At 32.2% G+C, this 19,286-nt stretch overlaps 2 protein-coding genes across 3 annotated transcripts; both read left to right on the forward strand.

Moving 5' to 3' along the window:
- The first annotated feature begins 238 nt into the window (after window positions 1–238).
- Window positions 239–3,112, forward strand: LOC145640954 (uncharacterized). The gene is made up of 4 exons (XM_081692179.1): window positions 239–462; window positions 805–1,003; window positions 1,410–1,496; window positions 2,688–3,112. The coding sequence occupies exons 1-4, from the start codon at window positions 239–241 to the stop codon at window positions 2,841–2,843; spliced, it is 666 nt and encodes a 221-aa protein (XP_081548305.1). The 3' UTR covers window positions 2,844–3,112.
- A 5,772-nt stretch (window positions 3,113–8,884) lies between these two features.
- On the forward strand, window positions 8,885–18,913 carry LOC145640955 (amino acid transporter AVT6A-like). 2 transcript variants are annotated; one of them, XM_081692180.1, is made up of 5 exons: window positions 8,885–9,401; window positions 9,544–9,702; window positions 15,942–16,145; window positions 17,064–17,529; window positions 18,277–18,913. In XM_081692180.1, the coding sequence occupies exons 1-5, from the start codon at window positions 8,966–8,968 to the stop codon at window positions 18,410–18,412; spliced, it is 1,401 nt and encodes a 466-aa protein (XP_081548306.1). In that variant the 5' UTR covers window positions 8,885–8,965; the 3' UTR covers window positions 18,413–18,913. The 2 variants fall into 2 exon arrangements, with proteins under 2 accessions (XP_081548306.1, XP_081548307.1); XM_081692181.1 differs by lacking the exon at window positions 15,942–16,145.
- Window positions 18,914–19,286: the final 373 nt, after the last annotated feature.

Genomic DNA, 19,286 nt, shown 5'->3' on the forward strand with positions numbered 1-19,286 from the left:
CTCCAAAAAAAAAAAAAAAAAAAACCCATGAATTTTTAGACTTATACCAACAAAAATAAAATCAACAAATTATTTTTTACCACTAAATTTTTTAAAAGTTTTGTTTTGGCGGTAAAAGAAAAAAAAAAATCCAAAAATCATTGTACTTGGAAACTGAAAACAGCTTCTTTCAAAGACCGCCAATTATACCAAAACCCCAAAGAGAAACCCCAAAAAATAACCAGCAAAAATTGAAAAAATGGAGTTGAAATGCAACGATGTGAAGATCTGGAAAGAGGCTCTAACTTCCTACCAATCTCGCATTCTCTCTCTTAGTCTCAACAAACCAAAGCTTGTTTCCCTTGATGATTTCTACCGTACTCAACTTCCTTCACTCATTCATTCCCGCCTCCCTACTCCCTACCTCACCCAATCCGAGCTCCACTCCCTTATGCAATGGAAGCTCACCCGTGGCAAATTCAGGTAACTCGCTTTATTATCATTACGAGTAGTTGGTTAAAGTTTCCGGGTGGTACCCAAGACTTGAGATCAAATTTATCGGATAGTTAAAGTTTCTTCCGGTTTTAGAAGATTTTGGAATTGATTCTCGTTATTCGCCTATCTAAACACAAATTAGTTGGTTAAAGTTTTTACGGGTAGTAGCAAAGACCTGAGATTAAAACCCGCTAAAGTTATTGTTATTAATAGCTCCGTATTCAGACCAATGATTAACGTATCTGAATTTGATTATAATTGGATTGTTTTAATTCAAATTAATAGAGTTTTTATTTTTTATTTTTTTCCCAATTTCTCTGGTTTTTGTAGACCAAGGTTACTGGGTTTTGTGGCGGCTCTTGATGAAGAACTTGTGAAGTCTGCGTCTCAAAAAGCGTTTCTTTCTCTGCCGGATGATTTATCTAAAGCGGTTTCGGAACTTACAGTTCTTAAAGGTATCGGGCCAGCCACTGCCTCTGCAATCCTCGCCGCCTATGCCCCTGACCTTGCTCCATTTATGTCCGATGAGGTATTGTTGTGTATATTTTAAAACCTTTGTCATGTAAATTGATGTTCCATAACATCTTAAGAAGCTGGTATAGCAGATTGTTGGATTATTAATGAATTTAGTACTTGATAAGATCATTGAGGTTTTAGGTTCTAGCTCAAGCAAAGGTATCCTAAATTGTGTAAAAAAAAAATTGATGTTGAATTTTCGAACGAAATGATTCTAACTGAATTTGAATGTTTGCCTGTTTGCCACTAGTCACTAGCGTGGCAAAAATATGCAGTTGCTACATGAGTTTAGCAGGAATTTTCATTTTTATTGAATTTGCCTGTAAACTTCTATAGTTTGTTTTTGTTGCCCTTAGTATTTGAAATGTGTATGTTTGGTTGTCAAGTCATTTACAATGTGTTTTATGGTTAATCTTTAGGCTATGGAAGCCGTGTTGAGTCAATCAAAAGATTACTCGTTGAAACAATATCTTCTGCTTGCCAACAAGTTAAGAGAGAAGGCAAAGGTTGGTGTTCTATGTTTTATTTTTCATGGTGCTTGATTTTTCATGATGTATTAAGTAGGAAAATAGGATTAATTAGATAATAAAATGAAGAATTGAGTATGACCTTTCTTTGAGAAGGGGAATCGACTTGACTAAGTCACAGTGAGCTATGTAGTTAAAAACTAAACAAAGATCAATTACATATTTACATACAAGTCTTGATGCTGAGATCAATATTCAGATGGTCAGTCGTGTTATTGTGTTTTGCTCGAGTATCAGATTTCATTTTTGCATTCATATATATTTTGATGATGATGGCAATTAAAAAAAAAAGAAAAAAAAAAAAAAAAAAAAAAAAAACATGATTTGATGATGGAAGGGGAATATATACGCACATCTTTGACCTTTTGGTAGAATCCTTATGTTGATACATTTATGTCCAAGATCTTTTATATATAATTTATTATAAGAATTGCCAGATGACCTTTCCTTATATGAGTATCTAAGTCTGTAACATCAACCAATATCCGAAGGAAATGAATGTCAATGTAAAATCACTTAAGCGACAATAATAATCTTATATCACATAAGTGTATCTTGTAATTTAGCAATGAGTTTGTTATAAATGTTTGTAACTGAAGCTTATTTATCTGTCCTGTGAGGCTGTGACATTTGAGTCAATTTGTTCCTTTGAGTGAATGTATTGAAGGCTTGTATCTTCAAATTTGGATCTTCTTGTTCTATCACCTATCTCCAATTACAAATCTATTGCAACTTTTATCTAAATTTCTCCAAGTTCACTATTTAATAGTACTATTGTTTATTTCTTGGCAAAAGTTATATAAATAAGCTGAGTACTTGCTGTCAATCATAGACAATTATATAAAAAAAAATCCACTATACTCCTGACTTGACTAAAACATGTGAAGTTGATGTTAGAAGTTATTCAGCTACTTCCACCTTGTGAATATTTAGTCGAACTTGCTGCTCTTCCAGTTATTTGTCTATGCTACACATCATCAATTATCGCCATACTGCAATGAGTTAACATGTAGTTAATCCAAAAAAATGCTTCTGGGGTCTCCCTAAGTTTCAACCTTAAAATCAAAATACATGTATTAAAGGTTTTGATTAACTTAACCTTTTTGGCGTCTGTCCTCATTGCATACGTTAGTTTTCTTTTATCAATAGGTTAATTGCCTGTCATTTCAGGAATTAAGTTCAGAAGATGAGCAATTCACAGCATCCGATGTGGAAAGGGCTCTCTGGAGCTCTGCTGTTGGAGCTAAACTGACTGCTTCCTCTGCAAAGGGGCAACAAGATACTTCAACGAAATCTTCTGGGAGAAAAAGAAAAAAGTCTGCTTAACTCTTGCTGTTAGAATGATGTCAAGGATTTGTGTCAATAATCAATTCTTAGGTCACACTAGAAAATTAGCCTTCGTTTTGGTAGCTGAAACTGTTACTTTTAAATTCTGATAAATTAGCTGCTGCGGTTGTGGTTTTAGGATGTTTAAGACGTACTTTCTGCTAAGTTTGCTAACAAACTTGACAATGGTTAGAAATAGCTATCAACAGCGTTTATCTGACACTGTACTTGATGTAACTAACAAACTTGTTTAATCTTCTCCTGCTCCAGCTCCTATCACTACTACAAAAATGCCCAATTAATAGTGCTTAGAAATAGCTGTTATTTGTTAACAATGGTTGTCATCCTTGTCAACTGTTTTAGAGTAAGTGATGTTGTAGGAGGGGGTAACATATGGTTGGGACCTGGAGAACCATATAATGATTGGGGTAGGTTGATCCGTTTGAAAAAAAAAAAAAAAAAAAAAGTGCAAGATTGTTGAATTAGAATGTAAACCTTAATTAAGTATAACTATACTTCTACCCAAAAAAACAAAAAAAAAAAAGTACAATAACTATACATCCCTATTATATAAGTCAAGGGATGTGGTGGTGTTTTTCTAAAATCACTTTATTTTTTCACAAATTCTTGGTCTATGACTATATACACTTGCATACTAAAGCAGTTTGAACATTGAATCTCATTGAATATAAACCTCACTTATGAGTTAGGCCAATTGACTCAGTACACTCGGTCAAAATACATGAGTTATAAAAACGTGGAAAGAACTTTGTATACAAATACAAATACACGTGCAAAAATAAAAAAAAAAATTAAAACGATTCTCCTCTTGATTTTAAAGATTGATTTATTATTTTTATTCCTTGATTCATTATTTATATTCCATATTACTTTTGATATACAAAATTTCATTTTTTTTGTTAAGAGAAAGAAATTGGGTTTATAAAGAGAGAAACTATGGAATTTTGAATTTCAAAGTGATTTAATGTTATTTCGGAGTTGATTTTATTGTTTTGATGAATCATTTAATTGAAACATCGATGTAATTGACAAATTCGTTAGTGAGAAAAAGGTATTTTCAAATATTTTTTGTTATCAATTTTTATGTTTTGGTGTTATTTTCTAAGGTTGAAGATGATGTTCTTCCTATTTTGATGAATGTTCTTTTATCATTTTTTTTAATTGCAATGAAATATGTTTTTTTTAAAGTCTAATCAATATGTTCTTTGAGTCTAAACTATATGTTCTTTACAATACAAACAATGTTCTTTAAGGTAATATATATTAGTCATGTTCTTTGGTTATAATAATACAAATTATGTTCTTTTTACTTATATAATATGTTCTTTTATTTTGAATTTCGAATTTTTGATATTTAAGAAAAAATTAAATTATATTTGTGTAAAATTAATTTTAGATAGAGAAATTTTTGATATCTGAATATTTTCTAATTCAAATGTAATATTTTAAAATGATTTGACATTAAATTATTGGTAAAACTCAATTCATAATTATGTTTTCTTTCTAATAATAAGTATCTCATAATATAATGTGTTTTTTTATATTTCAGTGATATGTTCTTTTATAAAATCATGATGTACTTTAAATTTATTTGCTATGCTCTTTCCGTTTTAATCTGGGTGTACCATGACCCGTGTTTACAAACAACCAATTGTCATATTGGTAAATAAAAAAGACCCATAGCAATAATTTGGTAAAAAAAGCTTACTCCGACGACAGTTCGGTAAAAACAATAAACTACGACGACATTTAGACCAAAAAATCTACTTTTTTTTCCGACAAACTCTTTAAAAATCATAATATTAATTTATTTTTAAATTTATTTTTAAAATCTCCTTTATATTTTGCTAAATTTCGATACCACATTTATTTCCAACTCCTTTTAAAAACATTTCGTTAATAGGTGGTATGAAACTTAAGTGAAAATTGATCTTAACACGTTTTTTTTTTTTTTCCATAAAAAGGGTTGATAAAAAAATCATGAAAAACAAACTAAACTAAGTATTCACGAGTAATTTGTTGGAATTTTTTATATTTTTGGGTTAAATGTTGCTTGAGATAATTTTTTTTACCAAATTGTCGCTTATGGCTAACTTTTTTTTACCAAATTGTCGTCGGAGCTATTTTGTTTTACCAAATTGTCACTAAAAGTCTTTTTCATTTACCAATCTGGTCAATTGGCCCTTATGAGTTATGACCATCTTAACTAGAAAAAAACCATGCTGTAATAATCCGCACAAATATCCCAACTTCCTAATTTATCACAATATACATCATTTATTTACTGAATTTACTTATTTATCTATTTTGAAAATTTTGTCAAAAACCACATTTTAAATTATTATTTTTGTAAAAAACTAATTTTGAAAAAAAAAATGTGGTTAAAAACCATCATATTTGAATTTTTTTTTTTATTTTTTTTTTTTTTAAAAAAAAACCACTTGATGGAGGAAAATGAACTTTGACTAACTCACAAATCAATCATAATTTGTTTCATTGTTGGTTACCTGGTGGTGAATTACAACAACAAAAATTTGACTTTAATAGGTTTTTAGGACATCTATTAATTATTACTAAACTAAACATTGCTAATATCATCAATGCCTAATTTATCTAACATGTTATTTTCACGTTAAAAAACTAGATTAACTCCCGTGCGATACACGAATATAATGAAAGAATTTATAATTATGTAAACTTGTAAGACATATCATTCAAAATATGTAAAATCTTTGTATTACATACGATATTATTAATATAAACCAAACTACAAAAATTAAAATAATATAAACAAAAGAAAATTCATGTCTACAATAATAAAATTTTGCAAACTTAGTTAAAATAGAGTAATCAGATATATAAAAGGTTGATGTTTGTTTTCCTTAAGATTTTTAAAAGGTTTTAAAAAGAAAAAGTATTGACAACTAAAAAGTTTAATGTATTGTATTAAACTACTTTGCAATCAGTACTTAGTTGTTTTTTTTTTTTTTTTTTTTTTTGAAAGAAAAAAAAAAGTTAAGGCGGGAAAAAAATGAATGAGAAGCTGACACGTGTACTGCTTGAAAAAAGTAATGAATTCAACGGTTGTTACTTTAGTAATATTTACTAGGTTAGATCCCGTGCCATGCACGGTGATTTATAGTTATAAATTGAATTAGCCCCATGCGATGACAACATAAAAAATTTCTTTGAAAAAAATATATTTTATACATGTACCTCATATGTGAAGAAAAAATAAAGAAACATAACCATCAATTGCAATGGTATCTAGATCTAAACAGTTTTGAACGTAGTAAAAATTTAACCAAATTATAAAATACAGAGTACTCTTAAACCGAGAGTAATTATATTTGGAAGCTAGATAGTTTTTTATAAATCCATAATAATGTAAAAAATAATAAATAGAAAATAATATAATATAATAATTGTCTTCAAAAAAAATATACTTGTATGTATAATTTAATAATTTAAGGTAAAAAAATAAGAAGGTTTCAAAAAATAAAAATAAGAATATGATTTCAGCAATTAATTTAGGCGGAAATTTTTTTTACCACAACTTGACATGTGTACAATTTAAATAGGGGATGATGCCAACAGTTTTTACTTTAGTTATATTTATAGACTAGATTAGTGTCGTGCATCGCACGGTAGTAATAATTTTTTTCCATAATTAATTTGTGATATAATATAAAAAAAATGAGGCAATTTATATGAAATATGCAAATGTAGTGTGTATAGGAAAATTGAAATAATAAGGCCAAATTATTAAAATTAAATTGAGAAAAAAAATTACTGTTGATTAGTTGTGTTGAAAATATTTAAAAGTAATATACATTATATTGCATTAATGATGCATGTTTATACAATGTACTTTTAAAAAATATGCTAAGTAAAATAACAAAAAAAAAAAAAAAATTAACGATGACATCATATATTGTTTTGGCGGGAAAATTTTTAATGATAGTTTGACATGTATCAAAAATGATTTAAGCATGTTCTGTTTTAGTATTAGTTAAAAGATTTATAGATTTCCCTTCATTTCTCTATGTGATGTCATCAATTATGAACTTTTTTTTTAAATTCTACATTATACATTATATATTTCAAACAAAAAATAATTGTCTCTCTTTTACATAAATGATAAAAACTACTCTGTATTTTTTATGCATAGTAATAAAATTATTTAAACTGTGTAACACAGGAGTCTAATTTTTTTTTTTTTTTAAAAAGGTGGGTTTTCACAAAAACAAGGATTTAAAAGGTGATTTTTGACAAAAAAAATTATTATTATTATTATTATTATTATTATTATTATTATTTATTTATTTATTTTTTTTGGGTTAGAAAATTGAAGAGGAAAGAAAACGATAATGGAGATTAGAATCTTAGTCTTTTCATTTGGGATGATTTACATAAATATGGTTACTTGAAAACTTATTTACACTTTTATGTAGGAATGAAACTTAATCACGGAATTATTATCCATGTAGGCTCGGATAAGTTTATTTTTGTTTTTGTTTTTGTTTTTTTTTTTTTAATTTTTCAGAGTAAAATCGCTACCTCAAATAGCGGTTTATGTACTACCCTTTATAAATTTCTACTCCATATCATTACTTGTAGTATTAAAGACAAACCGCTACCTTGTCTCTAAATTAAAAATTACTCCAAATGTATTCCCGAGCCTACGTGGACTGTATTTTCGTAAATAAGTTTTATTCCAACGCAAAATCGTAAATAAGTTTTTTAAAAGCTATATTTTTGTAAATCATCCTTTTATTTGTTCTAAAAATCTATTTTACAGATGGCTCTTTAATTTTTATTTGATATTAATGGGTTGTCAATGAAAGCCCTTAATTGCCCAATATGTTGAAGGGTCTGTTCACATTTACTGAAGTGAGTTGAACTGAACTAAACTGAACTGCATTGAACTGAACTGAACTGAGTTGAAATGAATATTTTACGAGAGAAGAAAATTAAGAGCTGAACTGATTGGAACTGAATTGAACTGATATTAAGCTGAAGTGAACAGACCTAAAGCTCTTTAATGACCATGTCCATTAAGATATTAAAGGGTTTAGAAGACTCGATTGACTGATTGAGCACGAGCATTTTCAATCAAGTCTAACTCAAACATGCTATTACAAAGTAGTACTTGTTGACATGCCTCCTTCATCGTAGATTTGTCAGCACGGTCGAGCTCGAGCATTCCTCATCAAGTCTAGCACAAAAAAGCTAACTATCCGACTCGTTGATATTCTGAAGTAAAGAACTAAAGACGTTCATTATAATCCGCCCATTGTCAGGTGTCGTCTTCAATATCTCCAACACCATTGTCGGCGCCGGAATCATGGCTCTTCCCGCAACCTTCAAGCAGCTCGGTCTTATTCCCAGCGTAACCTTAATTATCCTTGCTGCGTTCATGACTGAATTCTCAATCGATATGATTCTTCGATTTAGTAAGGTTGACCGTGACGGATAACCGGATTTCAGCTCCGTTTGCCCACGGTAACCGGCGTGGAAAATCGGTAGACCACCACGACCAACCGGTGTTCAAAACCGGTCAACCTCTCCGGTCAACCGGCGCACAAAACTGATTACTGGAAAGGTTGACCGGTTTCAGCACTGGTTGACCTTCGTCAAAAATCAAGTTTTTGCCTCAAATTTAAATTGCGAAATCATACTTGTTCAAAAGCTTACGATTGATATTGCGGTTGGTTTTCCGACGAATCATCGTGATTATCATCCATAACTTTTTCGTTCGTGGTGGTGGTCCAATCTAGGTAGTTGACGCGGTAATTGTAGTCGATTAATTAAAGTTAGAAAAATTAAAAAAAAACAATTAGGTAAATATTTATTAAGGGTAAGAAAGTCATTTTACTTGAATTGATGACGGGGTTTTATCATTAAGGATGGCGGTATTTAACACCCGTTATAATCCGGCCAAATTATCTCTACTCGATGAATCCACGTGGTCACCACCAATTGATCATCATCCACAAAACCCGCATTAATCACCCAAAATCCCTTCCCGCTCAAACACCCCACTTCCCCAAATCTCCCCTCCCCTAAATTCTCTCCCTATCTCTCCTCCCCCCTCCAAAATGTCCCTGACCTCCGCCTTCGCCGGCGATCGTAAATTCCGGCGAAGCCCAAAAACTCCCCTCCTCCCCGAAAACCACCACTACTACGACAAACACCACCACCCTCGCAGCGCCGAACACGCCGAAGGCTTCGACGGCGCCTCATTCTCAGGTGCCGTCTTCAATCTATCCACCACCATTGTCGGCGCCGGAATCATGGCTCTTCCCGCAACCTTCAAGCAGCTCGGCCTTGTCCCTGGTGTAACCCTAATTATCCTTGCTGCGTTTATGACTGAATTCTCAATCGATATGATTCTTCGATTCAGTAAGGCGTCTAAGTCTAACTCTTACTCTTCTGTTGCTGGTGATGCTTTCGGCGTTTTTGGTCGTACTGTCTCGCAAGTTTGCATTATTGTCAACAATCTTGGGCTGCTGGTCGTCTATTTGATCATCATTGGTACCATTCTTATTCTCATTTTCGGGAATTCAAATGATTTTGTTATAAATTGTTACAGAATCAGTACAAAATTACGAGTCGATTGGTGTTTTACTTATTTGATTTGTTGGTTTGAATTTTATCTATTTCTATTGGGAAACAGGGGATGTGTTGGCCGGAACAGCGACAAAGGGATTATCACACCATAAAGGACTAATGGAGGAATGGTTTGGACAACAATGGTGGTGGACGTCACGCTCAATTTGGCTAGTTCTCACAACATGTTTTGTTATTGCGCCTCTCATTTCATTTAAGCGTGTCGGTGAGTAATCCTATCTTTTTTGTTTGATTGATTACTTATTTAGTTATTTGTTAATGCAAGGCAAATTGGATAAATGATTGCGAAGTTGATATATACTCTATTAAAGTATTAATTACAAATGGGGGAGGGGATTCGAAACTATGACATATTGTAAACAAGTACTTAGTCTTTGTCACAGCATTGGCATTATGATTGTAGTAAAAGTTAGTTGCTTTTGAGGTGTAAGGTAACCAAAATGATTTGACCAACTACATGTTCTTCAGTCTTTATCATCAGAATTGTTATTGTTATCTTATCAGGCATTTTAACTCTTAACAGACTGTTGGGTGTAACTTCTTTTGTTTAAAATATGTAAAGCGTAATCTAGAACTTTTATCTATGAGGGTGGTGTGAAAAGCCATAGTACTAGTATTAAATTAGAGTAGGCTATTCTTTAAGTGTGCTAAGGGATTACCAATTCTTAATTGATGCCGGTTTTGCCTAGATCTTGTGGTACCTTGATGTGGTTACAGCAAGAGTAGTTGACGGCTAGATTGGGAAAAAAAATTGTAGTAAACACATGCCTTGCGAGATTTATTATCTTATAAAGACATAGAGTAATTATTTAATTGTATTTGGTTGGTCTACAGTAATATTGATGTTAAGGCATGACACAAAGATGACATTAATGCAAATCTTACAATAGTTTTTTGGTTTGTAGTTGTTTAGATAATAAGGTTCTTAAATTTCTTAATATGGTCATTTAATATTTAATAAGATGGTCATTTAATATTAAATATGATGGTCATTAGTCTCTTAAAATACCAGCTTTTAGACTGATACTAATAATTCTGTTATTGCAATGGTGTCTGATTCATTAATCCCACTCTCAACAAGAGAGTTATGGGATAATGGTTATGATTTCTATAGTGTTTCTAGATGGTGCATTTGTTGCATATTACAATTAATTTTCATTGCAGTATTAGAGGCTTGAACTTTACATGATGCAAATATTTTGTGTGAGAAAGTAATTAATATTTCTTATGAAGTATTTTGGAGAGTTAAGACTAGGAATTTTCTGTTATTTACCCAAAAAAATAAAATAAAATTCTGAAGAGTTAAGACTTAATATAAAAAAACAACTGATGTTACTTGTGTTATAGCTGATTACCACTTGTAACAACCTTCTAATTGGTTCTATCAACTTTTAAAATAATATATAATTTTGGTCGTGATGGTGGGAAATTTAAATGATGCATTGTTTGCAGAGTGCGGACTGTGTTGCTGCTGTCACGATACGCAAATTCTTGTAGGATTATATAATAATTGTACACTATTAAATAAGTTAGAGTAGACTATTACTTTGAGCCACTATTGAGGAGACATAGGGATCTTTCACTTTATCTCTAAATAACAAGTTTTTTTTGAGTGAAAAACAGGATGCAATGTTCAATGCGAGGGTTAAAACATCTAATTCGGCTGAGACCTCAGGTTTTGGAAACACTTATATTGAACCAGTTGACTTTGGCAAAAATCCCCTTACTATACAGTCAATCAGAAACTATGTGGCAGAGATATTGAGTTTCAAGATTCTGAATGTTTCAAGGCTTTAAACCCTTTAATTAAGATAGCCAAGACTCCAAAGGGTTACCACCTTATGGTCAATAATGTCTTTTTCAATGTTGCTGGAAAACACAGCAACTGAAAGTTTGCAAATGCTGATTCGATATTTAGATTAGCATTAATTGTGAAGGACCTTATCGAACTTTTTTGTTTTGGTCTAGATAGAACTTGGTGACGTTATAACCTAGTGTATGGCAGCTAACATTTATGTGCCTCTAGAAAAATCAGTTACTGTGGTGAGAAAATATGTGTAGCCAGTACGAGTAAGACCCTGTTCTATTCACATTAAAAAAATAATATTAAGTAAAAATAATTTCAGTTCAGTAAAAATAAGTTCAATTCAGTAAAATTAATTTCAGTTGAGTAAAAATAAGTTCAATTCAGTAAAAATAAGTTCAGTTCAATAAAATTCAGTTTTCTTAAAGAAGAATTATAATAGAAAATCAGTAAAAATAATTTCAGTTCAGCAAAAATAATTTCAGTTCAGTAAAATTAATTTAAGTTCAGTAAAAATAATTTAAATTCAGCAAAAATAATTTCAGTTCAGTAAAAATAATTCCAGTTCAGCAAAATTAAGGTGAATAGAACAGGGCCTAACAATGTAATATTAGTATACAGACCCTATATATCAATATTAAGTTATAAACATATTTCAATGAAACTGGAACTGAAACAATGTAGGTGAAATCTTCCTTTACGGCACTGATAACCACACACACACACACAGTCTCACACACACACACACAAAAAAAAAAAAAAAAAAAAAAAAAAAAAAAGGTAGCTTCATGATTCTGAACATTTTAATGCTCTAAGCCCTTTCATCAGGATAGCCTAAGAAACTATAGGCTTACCACCCTATGGTAAATTTTATGTCTTTTATTAAAGTTGCTGGGAAGTTGAAAGTTTGCAAATGTTGAAGTTTTGTGAAGGACCTCGTATGATTTTTTTTTTAGTTTTGGTCAAGAACTGAAGTTAGAACTTGGTGACCTTATAATTAAATGTATGGCAGCTAATTTTTAAGTGCCTCTAGAAAAATCAGTTTATAATCTTATATGGTAAGAAAATGTGTAGCCATGACGACTAACAATGTAAAATTAGGATAAGGACCCTGTATATCAATATAAACAAGGAACTGAAAGAATGTAGATGAAATCTTCCTTTAGGGAATTGGGAAAAGAAAAAAAAATTGTGAAGTTTTGTATGCCTATGTATCTGAAACAGATCCAGTCAGTCAATAGGAAGATGAAAGCCATGAAACCATTATTGAACTATAAATAGTTTACTACAAAAAATCTTATCCAGGCCATAACTTGAAATTTCCAGTGCTTCTCTCTGTTCGGTGATTCATAATCTGCAGTCTTTTCCATAAGGTCCCCTACCAAGAGCTACAAGAATGCATTTTAAAGGAACCTGAATAGGCTGAATTAAACATTGAGAAGGTGTGCAAACAACATTTAATTGCAATTATTTGGTTATTTTGCTGGCATAAATGAGGTAAGATGGATTGTGACACATGAAGTACTCAAAATAAGTTCAGGTAAATTTCATTTATAACAACATGCTAGACAGAAGCTTTCGTTCCATTCTGTATAGTAGCTGTACTAGGTTAATAAGGTTTATGTTGGTCGTCAATCAAATGAACTATGGTGTAATATGATCAGAGATTCCACTGTCTATGATCCACTTGTGTGAAGCTAAACAACGACAATTACCTGCTCTTGTGCTTTTGATCACCATTATGAGATGTGGCTGAGAAGAGTGGACTGATAGTCTGGTACTGCTCCCCAGAATAAAAACCCAAGAATTGTACAAGGCTTCTAGTCACTAGTCAGACCCCTTTTCTGAATATGCTGACACTGGCTGATTTTTAGAGCATTGATTGCACAATAAAAGCCTTCCTCTTGTTTTTGGCTAACTTCTATTTTGAATGCAGTTTAAATAATCTTTCAGTAGAATGCTTGCAATCTTATAGCAAACATTAGAGCTTATTTAAAAAAAAAAAAAATAATAAAAAAAAAAATAAAAAAATAAATTCCAGAATTGTTATTAATTCCTTAATTCCAACCAGAACCAAATCTGGATTTGTGTTGTTTGTAAAATACCGTAGTGGAAGATTCCACACTGAAAGAAGAGACTGATATTTCATTTTTTTTTTAAAAGCTTGAATAAGCAAAAATCTTATGAAGTGTCATGTTTGTACCCATTTCAAAGTGTTGAAATTCTGGCACGAGCATTTGAGGCATTAATATTGGGAATAAAGTGCGTAAACAGTGTCCATATGTTGCTATTTTCTTAGCATTTTACTAGTGCAATGCAAGAGCCAGTAGGAACCATCCAAATATTCTAACTATTAATTCTTGATATGAGTGAAATAGCCACAATTGATATCTGATCCCTTTAATGAGCTTTTCTTACTTTGGTACAGTTGTGCATCATTGGCTTTTGCCAAATCTCTCACACAACTCGTATTTGGAAAATACTCTTTCTAATGTTCTTAGTCACGTATTAGTGATCTTAGATGTAACCACATCATTACAATGTTGCCATTTTCTATATGAGCTAGATGCTAATTTTTGAATGTCACTGTCAAGAAGAATGATTTTAGCTATGTTGATGAGTAATTTAATATTGATCTCTTATAAGGAGTTGACTGCTAGAGTTTAGTAAGAGATTCAGTGAGATAACAAGCTAGAATGATAGAAACAATGGCAGCCAAGGGAATGATAGTAGTATTATTGAACAGAGTATCCAACAATACAGCCTTCTTTCGAGAGGAAGGAGCTCTCCCAAAACAACTTTCTTAATTAATTTCTCGATACATTCCCCTTTAACAAATCACCTATTAATACCCAAAAAATTAAGCCAAAAACAAACTTAAACACACCATAAGCATGCCAGCCAGAGATTGCCAATCTACCCTTTTCCCCAAAACTGAATTTAACCACCTGACAACTCAGCAAACTTCTGGCTATTTCTTGATCCTTCTAGCATAAGTGAAACAGATATTAGGCTTAGGCTGAGTCCTTGCATTGACCTAGTGTTGTTAAAGAAACTGAATCCAAGCAATTCCCTGCGTTTTCAAAGGAATGAAGATTGTAGAGATCAATCATTGTTCTAAGTATACAATTAAAATCATATATTTATTGTTAACACGGAGGTGATTAAACTGATTACATTGTATACTCTCATTGTTGCTGTTATTATTGTTGTTTTTTTTTTCATAAAAGTGGATTTAATTAATGATATACTTTAATCAAATGACATATGAGATTAGTTTTGATAAGAAAAATTGTTTTAGGCTAGAGTGCTAGACCAATTGGAGGAATCACCTATGAAACTTAAGTTCCAAATTTGCACAAGAAACTGCAACATGCAAAGACATCCAGATGAGAATCATGTTGCCAGATTTTCCACTCGCTCTATTGCCATTAAACATTTCAAATAACGAAGTACGTAATACTTGAAATTTTTAGGAGAAGCTTGAACTTGACATGTTGCAAAAAGTTTTTTCATAAGAAAAGAGAAGAATTTGGAATTTTCTTTGGGAACAAATTGAAACTGTATTGTGTACATCATATACAATTGAATAATTGATGCTTAAGTGTATCAAAGTGAACAAACACTTAAAGAGATTTATACTGTAGCATAGGACATAGGACAACATATTTTATGCAATACACAAATCTTTCTCTGGTTATGTCATGAAAAATTCAGCTTGGTGAAGTTAAGACAAATATTACTAGTGAAGTGCATTTTTTGACTTGTAAATAACACAGAAATCATATTCTTTTTATCTATTTTATGATCAAAAGATTTTAATAGTTTTTATCTTTTTACATTTGGTATTTTGGAAAGAGATTTGAGGATGGATATTGGCTTCTTTTGTCAGTAGTTACCAGTTAATAAGAATGTGGTAGCAGCAATGAGCGGTTTGGAGGGATGCCCCCTTTCTGTAATGAATAAGCTATATCTTCTCAAATATAGATCGAATTTTTAAGTGAAAAATAAAAAAATAAAATAAAAAAGATGATATTTTTGTACATGTTAAAATGCTTCTGTAGTACTACTGTATATTCTCCACATTCTCTCTCTTTTACTTCTGTCTTCAGCACTCTTAATAGGCAAAATAACTCTCTGTACCTCCTCTAGTTTTGTTTTATTACTTCCCTAATTTCTGTCTTATCCCTTCTCTTTTGTTTTTGAGCCAATTTAGTAGTAATTCTTAATCCCACCCAAGATGAAATGGTACCGCGATGCTCTCTGAAAAGAAAATTTAAACTTTAGATTAGAGTTGATATTCAAGAAGTTGTCTTGAAACTCTTGATAGAGATATGTACTAGTTAGGAACAAAGGTTACTTCGGAAATTAGTATTCAAAACTAGTTAGAGACTTAGTTTTTGTAAATTGGTGTATCTTGTTAATTTTTTGGAAGCAAATTGATTTTTGGCTTTTATTATTAGTGTGTGTGTGTGTGTGTGTGTTTGGCCTTGTTGATGCTGATTTGTACAGCTGCTCTGATTGCACTAAAATGATACTGCTGGACTTGTCATGCATGTAACATTTTTGTTGTGCAATTGGTTGGGTGTTTTTAATTCCTTTTTTTTTTTTTTTTTTTTTTTCCTTTTCTGATTTTCTAGATTCATTGAGGTATACATCAGCCTTGTCTGTGGGTTTGGCTATTGTATTCGTTGCAATTACAGCTGGAGTAGCTATTGTAAAGTTGTTGGAGGGGTCCATAAAAATGCCTCTATTGTTTCCCAAAGTAGTGGACCAAGCTTCATTCTGGAAGCTATTTACGACTATTCCAGTTTTAGTGACTGCATATATTTGCCACCACAATGGTAAGTTGCATTTATCTCTCTCTACCTATGATACATCACTGTAGGTAACATATGCACTATGTTCTTTGCCTTATCATTTATTTGGAATTATTGGCCTCTAAGGGCTATTGATTATATTATTTTATTATGTTATTGTGGTGACAAGACTGTAATTAAACAAAGTTTTTGTATTTATGCTGTAAGGCTTGTGGTAAAATTATAGGTTAGTGAGGCTGACCCTTGTTTGATTCAGAACATCATCCTTTGCTTTTGCTGTAGCAATGGCAAACATATCTCCATTTCTCAAGATTCCATAACGTAGTTGGAAAACTTGTTAGAGCTTTAGAGTTACCACATTGGATGAAATGATGTAAGTTATGGGCAAGAGACAACTCTCTTTCCTTTTTGGCTTAAGATATCTAAACCATTGAATTTGGAACCATTGCAGATTTTGTGAATATGTATTAATTCCCTGTAGAACTGGAAAATATAGAGCGGGGGGGGGGGGGGGGGGGGTTGCTAACCTAGCCATACCATGGTGTAATTATGCAGGGTAGCTCATTGTCAAGAACACTCCTAATAATAACCCTTATGAGGGGTCATGCTATGTAAAGAACATTATTAAGTATCTTTTGGCTTGTCATGCTGCATTTCCTTTCAATTTACCATGTTTGTGCTTGCTTTCTCTGAATCATCTGAAGATAATGCTTGCTGTATTTTAGCCTACCAAGTCTCAGATTTATGTTATTCTCTTTCATTTCATTTTGCTGGAACTCTGTTTTTTTGTCGATTCCAATATGCATGGAAAAAACCTGGCATCGTGCTTTTTTTATCAAAAAATCTTGTGAACGTTGTTTTTACAGACTTCATGAAACATTGTTGTTCAGCGCTTCTTCAAAGTATGATCCCAAACTGATTTGTTTGTTACTTATTTTTCAGTGCATCCCATTGAGAACGAACTTACAGACCCTTCTCAAATGAAGGCAATTGTTAAAACGTCACTCATGTTGTGTTCCTCTGTGTATGTCGCCACCAGCTTTTTTGGCTTTCTTTTGTTTGGGGAACAAACACTGGACGATGTGCTTGCTAATTTTGATGGAGACCTTGGGATTCCATATAGCTCACTGTTAGATGATGTGATTAGAGTGAGTTATGGTGTCCACTTGATGCTTGTGTTCCCCATTGTATTCTACTCCCTTCGTCTCAATGTGGATGGGCTGTTATTTTCACATGCCATACCCATAGTATATGATAATAATAGATTCTATTCATTGACTGCATGCCTAATGGGTTTTATATTTCTGGGTGCCAACTATGTCCCTAGCATCTGGGATGCATTTCAGTTCACCGGTGCTACTGCTACTATATCTGTTGGATACATCATACCAGCTGCAATTGCCCTTAGGTGAGTACTGCTCCTCTAATTGTAATTGGTAGAAGATTTTTTCAGAGGGGGCAGGGTTTGGAACATTAGGAACATTGAACTATTGTTGACTTTGATCTATCATCATGCTACTTAGACAGTTCAGCAGTTCTTTCAAAAAAAAAAAAAAAAAAAAGGCAGTTCAACCCTTGTTGGACACAACACTCCAAAGGGTATGGAATCCTCACATACCTTTTGGATTCCCACCCTAACACCACAAATATATTTATTTACCAGGTAGTGAAAACAAAATTTTAGAAAGAAAATGAATGAAAGTCATGGATGTGCTTGAATATGAGGGTTTTAACTTTTAGCCAAAACATTCAAGTCATTATGAATTGTGTATTTGTGGTTATAAGGTGAGTTTACAGGGTTGTCATTAATATCTGGAATATTTTCCATAAATGTCATTGCACCAGTGGGCAGTGGACTTGGAGAGGTCCGTGTCCAAGATTTTGAGTCCTTGGCATGTTTGACACTTTGATATGTACTTGTATAAGTAATAAGTAATACGGCTCATGATTATGGTCTCTTTGCTTGAGGCCTGTGGAAATTGATTTGTCACTTGACTTCTATATGCTAAATTCAGTATGGCTTGTATCCTGGAGTGAAAAGGAATATTGTGTAATCTTGTGGAGGAGTTATCAAATTAGGTGTCAGTTATTTCCTATTTGCTTTCTACTCTGATCCATTTACTGTCCTTTCTAATGAAATTGTGTAATCTTGCAGAGACAACCACGGCATTGCAACAAGGAAAGATAGATTTATATCATGGGTAATGATTCCGTTAGCAGTGTTATCAAGTACTGTGGCCATTACAAGTGACATTTATAGCCTCGTGACCAATAATGAACATGAATTTTGAGCTCTAACGATGTCCTCTAATCTGGGAAGTGGGCACAACATTCTGTTTAGCACTATTCCCTTGATGGATACACGATTACAAAAATTTGTGTCAGGAATTTACTTTTCTTCTTGCTCTGATACCTGGAACCTGTCAGAAAAAGGTTTTTCAGTTGGGCTTGGAAGAAGATTCAGAAGGTTGCAGAGATGGTGTTGGGTTGTTAACATAACAGCAACATTTGTGCAGAACCAGTAATACGAGGAGGTTGTACGCAGAGGAAAGTTCTGCATAGTTTACAGAAGAGCACCATATGTTGGTGACTGGTGCCTGAAAATGAGGTTATTGTTTTGTTTATACAGTATATTTATTTAATTATTTATTTTTGTAAAGAGAAAACCCAGGTGAATAACCTGAGATATTCATATAGAAGTACAAAAGTGGTAGAATTACAGAAGCATGGATGTAAAGAAGAAGAGCATATTGAAACATTATTATTGGTTTATGCCAATCTATTTGCAATTAGGTTGGTTTTGCGGATTATAGGAAAATTGACATAGGAATACTTGAAAGTATGTTCTGTATCATTTTCAGTGGAATACGAGAGGTCTTAGCAAGTAACAAAAGGTGAATTTTCTATCATCCAACAGTGTAACACTAACAAATTTCATTTGTGCAGCATAATGTTTATTTGTTAAACTTAGTTTTTGAAATGTGTTCTCTTTTTCTCTCTTCAACCTTTATGTCTTGGACTCCTTATTATGTGTATTTCTTTTCTATGTGCTCCACACTACCACCCTTGTTTGTAGTAATTTTTGCATCATTCACCACTTTTAGTTCAATAATCTTGAGAAATCATGTGAAATTTTGTTGAATGTATCTTAATAGTGTAGTTTTA

This window comes from Chenopodium album, chromosome 7, assembly GCF_948465745.1.
Source record: "Chenopodium album chromosome 7, dcCheAlbu1.1, whole genome shotgun sequence".
NCBI classification, from domain to species: Eukaryota; Viridiplantae; Streptophyta; class Magnoliopsida; order Caryophyllales; family Amaranthaceae; genus Chenopodium; species Chenopodium album.

Excerpts from the sequence above, each read along its gene's own strand:
- LOC145640954 (XM_081692179.1), top strand. The coding sequence starts at position 239 with ATGGAGTTGAAATGCAACGATGTGAAGATCTGGAAAGAGGCTCTAACT. Across the intron at positions 1,004-1,409 it reads CTCCATTTATGTCCGATGAG|GCTATGGAAGCCGTGTTGAG; the intron begins GTATTGTTGTGT and ends GTTAATCTTTAG. Across the intron at positions 1,497-2,687 it reads AGTTAAGAGAGAAGGCAAAG|GAATTAAGTTCAGAAGATGA; the intron begins GTTGGTGTTCTA and ends CTGTCATTTCAG.
- LOC145640955 (XM_081692180.1), top strand. The coding sequence starts at position 8,966 with ATGTCCCTGACCTCCGCCTTCGCCGGCGATCGTAAATTCCGGCGAAGC. Across the intron at positions 9,402-9,543 it reads CGTCTATTTGATCATCATTG|GGGATGTGTTGGCCGGAACA; the intron begins GTACCATTCTTA and ends ATTGGGAAACAG. Across the intron at positions 16,146-17,063 it reads ATATATTTGCCACCACAATG|TGCATCCCATTGAGAACGAA; the intron begins GTAAGTTGCATT and ends CTTATTTTTCAG.